Raw genomic sequence first — 14,126 nt, 5'->3', positions numbered from 1 at the left:
GTTTTTAATACTTTTCTGATTTAGATTATATTAAATTTTTAAAAGTTTGGAAGCATGGTGAGAGTTGAGCAATTTATAGAAGCATGACTTGGTTTCAATTGATTACCAAGTTGATTTTTTCCCACATGTATGTAAATTTCCAACCTGTTCATGTTCCTCGAGCAAACAATCAATCTTGCATCCATATTTCAATTTCTCATGCACTAAAAGTGCAAGACTTCATCTTGTTTTCCTAATCTAGCAACTTGCATAATCTGTATTCTGTACTGCTAAAATCAGTTCAACTGCTTCAAGCTTAGAAATTGATATTAGAGATCAGGTCTGATGTTTTCAACAATATCATGCTCTGTTTGGTCATGAACACAGCCACACAAGCCCTCCCCCGAGCATGTTTCAATCTGTCTGCAGAACCCAAATCTTCTGTGAAGAGGATAAAGTGGATAAAGATGGTAAAAGATAACAGAATTATCTTGTAACTAAGGGTCAAAAAAGGAAGAGGAGCTAAAGCAACAAAAATATACACAAACGATAGAGCACCATATGTAATTTTATGATCTTTTTCCTCTTTTCCTCTTCTCAGAACCAAGAATTGCTTAATCCATTGATGTAAAACATTACATGCATATGTATATACACACCCATTAACTTGTTTATATACCAAGAACATTGAGTGTTTTTCCATTACTTGTGCAATTTTCCGTTTCTGCTACTCTCTATTCCTTCCATAAACTTGTTATCATATTCTGTTGCAGATGGGTTTTATTGGCGTTCTAGTTCAAATCCTTCAGTGCTATTGCAACTGGAGTATAATCTGCATTCTTTGTAAATAATATTGAGCTTTGCCTCCTCAAATATAATCTGCTTTCCTATTTTATAAATAATAAGTATATGTTATTATGTATCATACAGCATTAGGGTGCATCATTAGCTTTGTTTAGCTCTCAAGTCAACCCGACAAAGCAAGCAGTCGGCCGACGGCCATTGTTAAGGTCAACGAGTCAACCTTTGACTCCAAATTCCTTCTGCAAAACAAGCTTTTCTGCATCCAAAATTTTATCTTGACAAGAGAAAGATATGTACGTGTTTATTTTATTTTTTCAGTATTTATAGGTCTCATTTGTGAGTAAATTCTTTTTATTTTTATTTTTAAATTGAAAATACTCTTTAAATTTTGTTTTTAAAATGTCCTCTCTATATTAAATTTTAATCAGACAAGAATTTAATAATAAAGTAAAAAAATTCTTAAAATATTTTAACATCGAGGGCCAGGATTTTAGGCCTTCACCTCGTTGATTTTAATCAAATTACTGGTGTACATTAGCTTGATCACGACCGTCCATTCGAAATTCTACCGCTGTGATGATCGCATCACGTGTCGGTTCCATTTTAAGCCTGACTCTCTTTCCCTTCTTTCGCAAGCAGCTTTCTGCCTCGTTCCCCCTTTCGCAGTTCCGCCCAATGACGAACGCCGCCGCCGCCGCCACTGCCGGCGTCTCCACCGCCTCCGCCTCTTCCAAGCGCTCCAGAAAGAACTCCGAGGACGAGGTATCCTCTCCCCATTTCATTCCCTCGCCGTTAATTTCTCTTTCCCGATCTATTTTTTCTTCCGATTTCGCGATTAACCCTCGATTTGAACCAGCATCGGAGCAAGAGTAGGACGAAGAAAAAATCTGGAAAGCGTCGCCGCCTGCGCGACGACTCTTTATCCCCCTCCAAAACCGACGACGGTTCCCGGCACCGGCGCAAACGGGCGAAGAAGTCGGAGAGGCGGAAGAAGGAACCCAGGAACCCTAGGAACGACAAGAAGAAGAAGAGCAAGAAGAGGGCATCCCGCAAGAGGCGGTACCGAAGCCTTAGCCGGTCGAGTGGTTATTCCAGCCGTAGTTGCTCCACCTGCCGCAGCAGCAGCTCATCTGGCAGCAGTAGTGTCTCGCGGAGCCCTCCTTCCAAGCCGCTGCCGAAGACGAGGAATAGGTCTGGAAGAAGAGGCAGTGATGGGGGCTCGGAGAGAGGCAGAAGTCGGCAGAGGACAAGGACGACGAGCTATGATGACACGGGTAGAAGTAGGTATTTGTCTCAGAGTTGCTCTACTCGTGGAGGAAGTAGGAGTAGTGGTCCTAGCGTCAGCCGAAGTGGCAAAACGTTTGAGGAAATTGAACAGCAGAACCAGCTTCGATCAGAGCTGGTCGTGGAAGATGTAAGAGCAGTGGCAGAAGTAGAAATTGATGAGGACAGTAACAGAATTATGCAAGCTTATGATGATTATGATAGGTACGATGGGAGGAGATCAGATGATCATCAACAGTTCCTTGAAATGCATGAAAAGGATGATTGGACTTTTGCAAAGGATTGCAAATTGGTGGGGCTTACTAGTACCGATAAGCAAACAATCGGAAATGCCGATGTTGGGAAAGCTGATGTTGTATTGAAGAAGAGCGACCACGACTCAGGTGGCTTGGAGTCTCTGGATTTGGAATCTCAGTTAAGGCAAAAGGCATTGGAGAACTTTACGAAGTTCCAACGTAGCCTTTCAGGAAACACTAGATATCCTGTTCATCAGGAAGATGAATCCGAGCAAACTAAATGTCATAATATAGCACAAGATGACTTGGGGAACATGAGAATTCTTGAACGACAATGTAGCATCCAAAGGGAAGTCCAGCCATCAAAATCTAGAGTGAGATCTGTTGTCAAACTCCCTGATGAGGAAGATACCCCCGACCGTGCACTTAAGCAACCATATTCCAATGAGGGTTCTGGAGATGTAAATAATTCAGACCTTGACATGCCTAACAAAGGCCAGAAAAATCCGGTCCAGTTGAAGAGAATAAAAGAGACCTCAAATGAAACTTCTTTAAATGCATCACCAATGAAAGAGAAACAAGAGAAGAACATAGATTCAAAATCGATGAGCAGCATTACAAACGTTGATAACTTGAATCAGCCAAGTCAGCAACAAATCTCACCATTACCTTCCAAGCCGAAGGGAAATGAAAACAAAGAGGACACTGGTTCTCAGTTACAAGAAAAGACATTCTCTAGAATGCACGAGGGAGAAGTGGTTCAGGTGGGTTTTGAGCTTTTTTTATAGAGGTGTAAGATGCCTTGGGATCTGACTTATTTTATCCTCTTTGATAGGTAAGTTACAAGGTTTACATACCCAATAAAACCCCTTCATTGGCACGGAGGCAGCTACAACGGTGATGTGTACATAGTACATTCTGTTTGAATTGGTATGTTTTTCACTATTGAATTGTTTTTTACTTTCTTGTGCATACATCTAAGGATTTTTGCTTAGTAAGTTGCATTTGGTGCATTGATGTGCAAACTATTGGTCTTAAGGTTGCAAAAGCAATCAGTCGATTCTCAGGTTCTCATATTGTTGAAAAATAATAGACTTCTTGCAGTGTTGTGGATTGGTATTAGTAAGGAAGCTACCGCATGATATGATTTGGTTAACATTTTGAAATATATAGACATTTTTAGGAAAAAGGTTAGAATTAACGGATGCAATGATGAGTTGAGGAAAAGGCTAAAGAGATTGGTCATTTGGTCGTCAAATGCGAAGTTAAACATAAAAAATGTAACTGGTGCTATGGTGGATACTGATATAAGAATAATGCTGTCTTATCTAAGAAAATTAGAGATCAAATTATAGTACTAAAGTTGAATTCATGAAAAGAGATCTGAAATGTTAGAATTGCTTATGCAATATATAACTCGTTAAGCCTAGATATTTGTCCTAGGCACTGAAAGTTCAATATTACTATTACTAATTGGTATAATTCTAAATAAAATAATATGGTCAGTATTGCTGAATTGGTGGACAATGTCACAACAATTTTAGACTTGCATTTCGATCCAGTTCATGCTGACTCCCTAACTTGTAAATTTGGTTCAATTTCACGAGGCCAGTTGCTACCTCACTATTACAATCAATTATGACACATATATGATATACTTGCTAAAATAGCTTTTTTTATCCTTAAAATGTTTTTATCTGGTTATTGGTTGGCATTGTAAATCTTATAGTTTTCCCTTTTAATGCTCGCATTAAATTGAATCATCAAACTATATGCTTATTTTTCTACTGTTTCTTTTCTTCTTTGTTATGATTTTAATATCTTCCAAAATACGTTAAACAATTTTCTGGAATTGTTGTTTTTCAACGCAGTCCTCTCATTGTTCATTTTTCTTAATAATACTAAACGCTTAATATTCGATTTGCCAAAAATCATAATGACTACCAATTCCTTTGTTTTGTTTTGTTTGTCTTTTTCAAACAGATGCAGCTCTTCAGGGAGTTCAAAGTTCTACGAACTGTGGACGATCACATCTTAGATAGAGGAATTAGAAGAGTATATATTCCGATCAAGCTTGGTGTATTTGTAATTTAATTTTCCATCTACATAATTCTGTGATTGCTAGGTTGTGTGCCAAGTCCAAATTTCAATTTCTTGGTAATAATTTGGGAATTGGGACTATAAAATTATGAGTCAAGCAGAAACGGGGGAAAATAACGAGTAATGTTGCATTCTGAATTCCATTATCATACTTGCTCCATGTGCACTATTGTATAATGCCAATTTGGCTATATCTTTGTGGAAGTAAAGATCTGTGGTCGTTTAATTTGTAATTTGTAATCTATTTTGAATTGAATTGGAGATTTTTTAATTCATGATGGTGGAACGGTCTGTCCCATCTCACCTTGTCATATGTCATAGATTGATCCATCTGACGAAGCGGTTCTCCATTCTCGTTATTTGTTTTGTTTTCGTTTAAATATGAATGAAAAGTGGATTAAAAAAATTGAAGGAAAAGTTGGTGGCACTTTAAAGCCCTAAACCTTCCGTGTCAATTTTCAATTTCTTGACTCAGGCAATGAGTCTTCTTCCATCTGTGTTTCAACTTGAGGCTGCTTTCTTCGATCGTTAGCTTGTCGCGTGCTGGATGGACTCTTTTGAGTTGTGGTGCCTAAGTCGCAGCTGAGTGGTGTTACCCTTTAGCTTGCTTTGGAGGAAACAAACCGAGTCGATTGATCCCTGCGTCATGATCCAACCTATCGAGGATGGTGTGGACTCGATAGGTTGGATCAGAATTGGGCTTGTGATCGACCTATCGAGGATGGTGTAAATAGAATTTGGGTTGCGAGAGAGACTGATTCAATTAGATATTTTAACTCTTTTCCAACCTTTCTCCTCAATGGAATCCAACGATGTTTGTGTTCATATTCAAGACTGTCATAACCAATGAATATCTCATTTTTTAATTAACCAAAATGATCCGCACACACCTTGCAAAACAATCTTAACCATCATGGTTTAGGCATGGGTGTACGAAACTTTACAAAACTTCCATCTAGCAAAAAGGGCACAAATGATCACTACCATGTGTATACTGCGCTTTAATCATCTATATCCAATTATTACATTCAGTCCACTACGACACGGAAAAGGACAGAATTCAGAAAAAGACCACACTTACTGAGCTCGTCGAAGCAAGGACGAGTTTACATACTCCATTGAATGTTTCAGCATTCTGAAAGTCTAACTCCTTCAATCTACCAACGAAGTGGTGTTAGCATGAGCAAAGTATCCTGGGGTTAGCCGGATCGACAAACAAAATCTTGGAACAATCGACTTCAGCACAGGGAAGCAGCACTCAGACCATGTTTGTCATGCTGACCTGAATCAGGTTCGCCTGCGGGACACTCAGCGACGCCACACTCTTCCGGCAGTTCCTTCGCAAGAAAGCGTAGAAGTAATTGATGACCAGCTTCTTGAAGAACCAAGAATCCTTCCTAGCTCGGATGTCACCGTGGCCGAGGAGATACACGACTCCAATAGCTTTAGCCTTCTGTAAGATGGATAGCTCTGACTCGAGGATTAGAGCATTGGCCATGGCGATGTTACCTGGCTCACCTGATGAAGTACTTGCCTCTGAGTTTACTTTAGCGACATGGCTGATACTGGACAGGAGAGGAGTGCTAAGGGAATAAGTGCCGTTGGGAGCGATGAGAATGTTCGAGCTAGACGCTTCTCTTACGTAAATTGCATCGGCGTCCTCATCGCTCTCTAATGCTCGTTCATGGGCTTCTCTTCGTATGAACTTCTCGAGGCTTTCGATCAGAACTTGTTCAAATGCCTGGTGGTTTTCCTTCCGCACATCTTTGTAACCATACCTACAGCAAGAAACTGAAAAAACTGATTCCGAAATGGAAGAGTTTGGAATCATTGTCCATCCACTTAGTGATAGATATATACTGCAGCTAAAGATTAACAGTGTGTTTGTTTGAATAACTATTTGAAGATTGAAATAAGCAATTTTCAGGAATAAAGTATGCGATAACTATTCCATGGGGGTTGATAAAATTTCTGTATTCATTTTTGCAAACAATATAGGAATATTAAAAATTCATAGGGAGTAGAATACTTATTCCTGGGAATCAAAGGTACCATGATATATTAAAATGGTCTTGTTGTTTCGGGTCATTTTGTCTCAAATTTCAGCTGTTTCGATAAAATTGAATTGAGGAGCAATTACATAAATTAAGAAAACATATGATTCAAAGAAGAAAACAAAGGAAATTTTATTGTTGGTGATCCAGTGTTTTCAATGGTTTCAACTTTCAACAGTTTAAACTACAACAATTAATATAGATTAGCTTAAAAATCCTAGAAGACATTTCTGTCAGTGAGCCTGTGATTAAATGTGTACTGAAACAAGTAAGAATTAGACAAAACTTACTGATAGTGAACTAGAATGTGTATTTCATGTGTTAATTACAGTATGCTTTTGACTGTGTCTTAGATCATAGCCATCTAGCATCACAATTAAGAATTGAATATTCATTGCATACATAGATCGTATGATTGATGTTTTGACAAAGGAGATGAACATTCATTGCAATCATAGCCTCCATCAAAAGAGATTCTAAACATTGTTTCTTAACAGCCATTTTTGACACTTTTAGAATTGCACGTCTTCTATTCATTGTGTGAAATTCTTGGAAACGAGTTAGAGATTTGCCTAACACTATGAACCCTCACTATCTTTAGAAATAAAGTTAGGGTAGGCTGGCAATGTAGGATGGAACCAACAGATATGGTTAGTGCAGTATATATGTGGTTGTTATCTTTAAACGAAAGCATGTAACGGCATTGTGTTATTATTTCAAACAAGTAACAACCATGTTTGTTTTAGTTTCCAATGGCTACACTTGGAAGAAGAAACTGGATTTTATTTTTGAACAGGTAGCAAAAACATCTCAATAGCATAGTTAACTAGGCTTACCGTGCAATGCAACGAAACATGTGATAGCTTATCGGGCAGACACGCCTGAAGAGAAACCTTTTACTCTGTGGCACTGCAGGGATGGGTACATACTTAATAGACACAAATATGATCATGGAATGAACTGCTGGCAATGTGGTCAGAAAATGACCAAAGATTCCCGGGATTCCTTTGACTGTCTCATTGTACACCAAGCCGATACCTGGGGCTCTGATAGTTCCTAAGTTGCAACCCAGTTCCATCATCAAATCCTGTGAAAGCTTTTGTTTCTCTTCAGTTTCATACTTAAGCTTTCTGCCGTAGTTCCAGATACACATTATTGTAAACAAAAATCCTGCAAAAACCAACATCACCCAGCTTCCGTCTGCCAAACCGCCCAAAACTGAAGAAAAGAAAACCAACTCTAATCCCATAAAGAAAGTAAAGAAGCATAGCACGAATGCAATATGTATCTGCCATACGAGAAGCATGATGATGGTTACTAGAATTGTGGTCATAATCATCACACCTAACTCAGCAATGCCTGCAGAATAAAAATATATAAAATCGTGAAGCAAAATAACAAGAATGAAAGTCGAAAAATATATATCAGTTAATCTGAAAAGGAAAAAATAATGAATGATACAAAGCAAGTAGATCACTCAGAGATCCCTACGATTGAAATGATCAACAAAACTCTAAGAGGATAAATATAGGCTTCTGAAATTTCCAATTTACAATTTTTTCTACTCTCAATTAGAAGGCTGTGAGCAGACTTTGGTCTGTGACTATGGGAAATAGCTGTGGATTCTATTAAACTTATTTGAGTTTCTGTAGGGTGATCGAATGAAGGTCCTTAACCAGTCTAACTCCCTTCCTATATGGTGGTAAAAGAATTGGCTTAGATTGCATAGCAAACTTTCGATGATGGCATAAACTATCAGCCTCCTAAACAAACAATGATAACAAGAGCGGGTAAGGAAGCCAGGTAGATTACTGTGGAAGTAAGGCTGAGATCAAACCATTAAGTCCCCTTGTTTGGATGCTGCCTAGGATTCAAATTTTTCGTGATAAACAATTCGAATACAGTGAATTGAAATGAAGCATTGTCATCAACATAGGAACTTATGTATCAAAATTGAGATTCTTGGGGACCAATAGAAGATCCATAGTGATTTTAAAACAGGTAGGTAACTGGAATCTAACATTAACCTATTAATAGTTCCACATGAAATAGTGGAACCTACTATAGTTGATGAGGTTGGGTTCAGCACTGAGAAACAGCCCTGAAAGCCCAACTACATATAACAGTTTCATTTGCTCAGTGAAGGGTCAAAAGACTCATAGCTGAATATGTTTCTATTCATCATCAGTGATAAATTTTCTTTGGTTTCCTCAGTTCTTGCATTATTAATCTGACTTGAATTGACTAATTACAGTAGTGCAACTATAATTTCATCTATGAATGTCTCGGTAGTACAAAAAAAGGAATCTCCTATTTTATCCTCAATATAACCTAACAAAAGCCTACACATATTCAAGTATTACTGACCTAATGAAATGTATGTCGACAAATTTACCTCATTTTCATAAGTCTCAAGTTTGTAAAAAGATCATGATGAAATAACCAGTCTTTCAACTTTTGGAGTTAGACCCCAAAATTCAACCGACTAGCAACAAACATCCTAAACTATATCTTAACTACGCATTTCCAGTGTCCCAGCAGGAGATAAAAAGTTGGAAGTCTTTATAGCCTCTTCCTAAAATAATATAAGTCTTACTAGGATAATGAAAACATTATGGCAACTGGTAAAGCTAATTTTCATCTCAAACATTACCTTAAACTAACTCTGAGTCACCATCTATGCAAATATCCTATACAAACTGAAGCAACTTCTCTTGGCCTCCTATTCATCAAATCATCTACACTTTCTGATCCTTCCACAATCTTATTTGTTAAAGCATCTTTCTCAATAGATAAACAATCCATAAAATGACAGGGCAATTGAACAAACTATAAGTACACCATCTATTATGTTTAAGTATATCATCAGAACAATTTTTAGTCCCCTAAATTGTATGCCATCCATTACCTTTTTATTCTTATATGAAATGTAAACTTCCAATAGATTCCATGTAGAGTATTATTAAAATAAATAAAAAGTAGCAAAAAGTGTACACAAAAGTAAGAAAAATAGATGTTTCATGACAAATAAAAGCAAAGAGATAGGAATAAGCACCATATGCTTTGCTAGGTTCTATGTAGACTATTATTGACATAAATAAAAGTAAACAAGAAAATGAAAAATGAACACAAAGTTAAGTAAAATAGTATGTTTAATGCAAAAGAAAAGCAAAGAGAAAGGAATAGGCACCGTATGCATTGCCAATCTCAAATATACTACCAAAGGTTGCAACAAACGCCACACAGGAAACCAACAAAAGCCAGTTTATCACTGGAATATATATCTGGCCCATAAACTTCCGAGATGTGTGAATGACTTTCACTCGAGGAAAACAACCAAGAGCTATTGATTGCTTTATGCATGAAAATATTGCCGTTATCATTGCTCGACTAGCAATTAGGGCAGCTATGGTGGCTATTAGGAAGACTGGCCAGAAAGCTCCACCTGTCATTTAATATAACAGAGTCATTTCCTGAAAATTCAAGGAACAACAAACAAAAGGGATTCTGTGGCTGGAAAAGAATTGGATATTTAGGTTCTTGTGACATTAAAAAAACATAATAACACAAATAGATACAATCTAGCTTACTCGGAATGGATGAAAAGAAGACCTGCTGAGTTTCAGTAATATTTTCCATAAGAAATGCAGCCTGACCAAGGTATCCCAGTAGAAGGCATGGTAGAACAATAATGACAAAAGTGAGCTGCAACAAGCAGCTAAAGTAATCAGAGCATATTAAAATGTAAATAATTTAAGAATTGGAAGACACAGAAAAGTGGAGTTCAGTAGCTGTTAAAATACCTGGACTGATCTAACATAGAAGTAGCAAAGATCAGCAAACATTGCCTCAGACCCTGTAGTGAAAGCAGCTTATGAATCAGACTAACCTTCAAGGGTAGTATAGGTAGAATAAGATGCACAACATAATTGGATGACATGCTAAAGAAGTAAATTGTGTGCATGCTAAAGAAGTAACTATCTTGCACAAGTCCGAGTTTTCAGTTTCTCTTTGACATAATATTGATTTAGATACCCACTGAAGGAGGGAATTCCAAAAACTTAGAAAGCTCCAATTTCATATTCATTAGCTGACAATTTGACGTTAGAGAGCATAAAACAATGCAATAAAGTCCTATTATAAGGGATAATGGATGTTGATGCCTGTGGCTCTCCAAAATGTTACTAGAGAAGGTGTTCTTTGCCTGCTGAACACCACGTCAGTTTTTTTTTTCCTTTTGTATTCTAATCATTTTTTGCCTGAGTAAATCTCTTGTCAAAAGACTGTATTTCATATTTAAGCAGCATACCAGCTAATCAGGAAAACTAGCATTTCTAAATGGAATAGGGAAAACACAACTGATAAATCTCAAGGGCATCAAAGTCTGTTTGTTGTAAAATAAAATTTATACAATGATTGAACAACAAGACATAATGTGATGGTGTTAAGAAACCAAAAGGTAACACTTGTAGTACCTAGAGACCAACATATTAATATATGACAAGAAATATTAATTTATGGGCATCATACTTCTGTACAGAGATGATAAAAGAATATGTTGTTGCAATAAAGAACCTAGTTGATTGGTTTTGTTGCAGTAAGAACTTAAAAGCTACAGGGCATGAAAATAGATGAGGCTAGACTTTAAAAAATCATAGTTTAGATATGTAGCAATCCTCCAAAATCCTATATTGTATGGTCATATCATTGGCACAGAGCATGAAAATATATGAGGTTAAAGTTTTAAAAAATCATAATTCAGATATATAGCACTCCTCCAAAATCCTATATTGTGGTCATATCAATTGACACAGAGATACCAATATTTATCAAGAAGCAATGGTGACTGATAGGTATAAGTAATGATCAGAAGTCAAATAAAAAGCATAAACCTTCTCCTTCTAGCTAGGTAAAATAAAGCAAAAGAGCATTTTTCCTTACCTGTTGCACAAAGAAGACAACCCCCCAAAGACATCCATGCTTGACTCGGATTTCTCCCAAAAAAATAGTAGATGTAAACAGGGTTAAATGCTTTCAGCACACTAAATCCATACTTAAAAAGATTGAAGATTCCAATAATTCCAAGTGAGCAAAACCAGATGAATAATGCAGGCCCCACTGCAAGCCCTACTTTGCTAGTGTTAAATCTCTGAACGCAGAACAGGACAATAAGAGATGCAATTGAAATCATCACCACTTCCTCTGCCAAAAGAATTGGATCATTTAAGTACACATAGAAATCATCAATGGCCAAAGCCAATGAACATAAACATGGATAAAAATTTAAATCATAAGCACCAGTTTTTCCCTCAAAATTAATGCCTATCAGACATCAGAAGAATTCAATGACTATGCGATAAAAGCCTTCTTAGTTTGATATCATATTCTGAATTGAACTAGAAAGTGATCTATTGAGATCCATGTTGCTAGGTCACGAGTCAAACCATATGGCTACTAAATATCGTCAATTATAGCTAATATGGGTGAAAAAATAAAATACAAAAACTAGTAAATGCTTTTAGAAAACATAATATAAAATTTAACTAAATTGAAATGGGTGACACGTTGAGTCATCAAAATTCCAACTGTCATTTAGGCCTCTCATACATGATTTGGCTAATTCAACCAGTGTCCATCTGAATATATTTCAAAATTGATTTCAAAGTTATGATATAAAGAAATGAATTAAGCCTCCATATGTACATAATCATAATCATGCAATCCAAACAATAGTTAGAATTATAAGATACCTTGCCCAATACTAGATATTCCGACCTTCAGCCCATTGAAAGCAGACATAACTGCAATTAACTTCAGAATGTTCAGATAAAATATGACTGATGAATTCATATATGCAATTACTAGATAAGAAAATGAATGACAATTATCAAGCATAAGTATGTCCGTTTCATGTTTCATTCCCAAACGGTAGGCAGAAAATGAGCAAATTAACAGCATATATGGTTTAGAAATAATGAAGTAACCTGAAATTGCTGGAGTCACAACGCCATCAGCAATCACCATAGAAGTACTGAGAAGAACCAAAGCCAAAAGCAACCACTTAATTGCCAATGAACTTTCAAGATACTCCTTAACTTTTAGAGACCTCTCCAGCTCCGGTGATGGCACCTTGAGTCCAAAACTTGAAATGGGAGATTCATAAGTCAGCTGATTTGCAAGAAGACCAGCATTTGCCTTCCTGCAAATCAGAGAATATAGTGCAAATGTCCCCCCTGAAATAGTGTAGTATGGTTAGAAGGCACCAAAACAACATTCTAATTAAGAGACTCATTAAACATATCACTCGTATGACATCCAGCATACCTTCACCATCATGATTCGCCCAAAGAACGACCAAGGTGTACTTCACAAGTGATATCAAGATCAAAGTATACAAAACAATAGAGAGTGCTCCTAGAACATCATCTTTCCCACTAACAGAATATTTGTTTAAGATAACATCGAAAGTGTATAGCGGACTAGTCCCCACATCTCCAAATACAACTGCAAGTATCTGTAGCGTAAGGAATATGTGTTTTCCTATAGTAAGATCCTGTAATTAAGTAAAACGATTCAGAAAACAACAATCTGCAAAATCTAAAATGCTGATTTATATACTACAAGCATTCGTGCGACATTTATGGATTTAATTGGATAGAATTCCAGTTGAAAAACTCGGTCTACCAGGAAAGAAAAACAATAAATTTAGTCATGTTTAACACTCGCTATATATTGGAACGAGATGGCATAGCGAATCGCACAAAGAATTCAAATATTGTTGTAAAATCACAGCACTCACCTCAAATTGAGTTTCCCCGGACTCAGCTATCTCGAGGGCCTCGACATCCAGGGGATCGATCTGGGGACTGGTCCGAATCAATTTCTGCTCCACGGTATCGTCTTCCTCCGATTCCAACAAACTCATCCTCTGCACCCAGTCCTGCCCTTCCTCTTCCGAGTACTCCTCGTCGTCCAATGCGGCCCATCTCGATTCGGACGGACCAAAATTGGCCAGGTGGCCGTTCCCCCTTTTCGGTTCCTCCGCCATCGAGCTCCTCAATCCCCACCCCCCAACCGATCCCTACTCCATCGAAGAACACAGATCGCTAGGCGGAGAAGAGAGATCGAAGGAAGAGGCCAAGAGATCGGGAGGAAAATATCGAAGAACACGCGATGGCGAAGCGATTCCACGGGGCGGTTTGCCAGTGCGAGAACCGAGGACAAGACTACGTAACAGGTTAAATACGATACGGAACGACGGACGTGGTTGGAAGATTGAGTATCTCATTCCAGACAGGAAACGATTTTACGTGACTCTACTAAACTGGGTTCGTCTTTGGCTCCCATTTTGGTGTCGACGTGTCGACTTTCCTTACGAAGAGAACTGTTTCGCATACCTTAACCCAAACACAGGATGCAAATTAGGAGCCTAAGCTCGATTTTAACACTGTGATCTGTCTATAACGGACGGCTGTGATAGCGTCTTCCTGAAGCGATTTGCATAGCTACACGTCGAATTTGGTTTTTATTTATAAGATTTCCTAAATTTTTAGTTTTTTTTTCAAATAAAAATTCTCATTTAGATTTTCAAAACTTAGAAATCCACAACAGTCATAAAAAAAAACATCCTCAAATTCTAAAATAGGATTTTAAACATTGGTGGAATTTT

At 37.4% G+C, this 14,126-nt stretch overlaps 2 protein-coding genes across 2 annotated transcripts; one reads left to right on the top strand and one right to left on the bottom strand.

Moving 5' to 3' along the window:
* The first annotated feature begins 1,434 nt into the window (after window positions 1-1,434).
* LOC141812855 (uncharacterized) lies at window positions 1,435-4,618 on the top strand. Its single transcript, XM_074700805.1, has 4 exons — window positions 1,435-1,545; window positions 1,640-3,067; window positions 3,139-3,233; window positions 4,287-4,618. Exons 1-3 carry the CDS (start codon window positions 1,459-1,461, stop codon window positions 3,202-3,204), a joined length of 1,581 nt encoding a protein of 526 aa, XP_074556906.1. The 5' UTR covers window positions 1,435-1,458; the 3' UTR covers window positions 3,205-3,233; window positions 4,287-4,618.
* A 759-nt stretch (window positions 4,619-5,377) lies between these two features.
* Window positions 5,378-13,649, bottom strand: LOC141812853 (potassium transporter 7-like). The gene is made up of 10 exons (XM_074700804.1): window positions 13,257-13,649; window positions 12,782-13,010; window positions 12,442-12,690; window positions 12,208-12,258; window positions 11,399-11,659; window positions 10,261-10,313; window positions 10,048-10,162; window positions 9,648-9,902; window positions 7,294-7,816; window positions 5,378-6,181 (listed from the first exon to the last, which is right to left on the bottom strand). The coding sequence occupies exons 1-10, from the start codon at window positions 13,503-13,505 to the stop codon at window positions 5,662-5,664; spliced, it is 2,505 nt and encodes an 834-aa protein (XP_074556905.1). The 5' UTR covers window positions 13,506-13,649; the 3' UTR covers window positions 5,378-5,661.
* Window positions 13,650-14,126: the final 477 nt, after the last annotated feature.

The sequence above is a fragment of the Curcuma longa genome, chromosome 20, assembly GCF_044706935.1.
Source record: "Curcuma longa cultivar G26 ecotype Majalengka, Jawa Barat chromosome 20, ITB_CL_G26_1.1, whole genome shotgun sequence".
NCBI classification, from domain to species: Eukaryota; Viridiplantae; Streptophyta; class Magnoliopsida; order Zingiberales; family Zingiberaceae; genus Curcuma; species Curcuma longa.
This window is presented reverse-complemented; position numbering and strand designations above follow the sequence as displayed.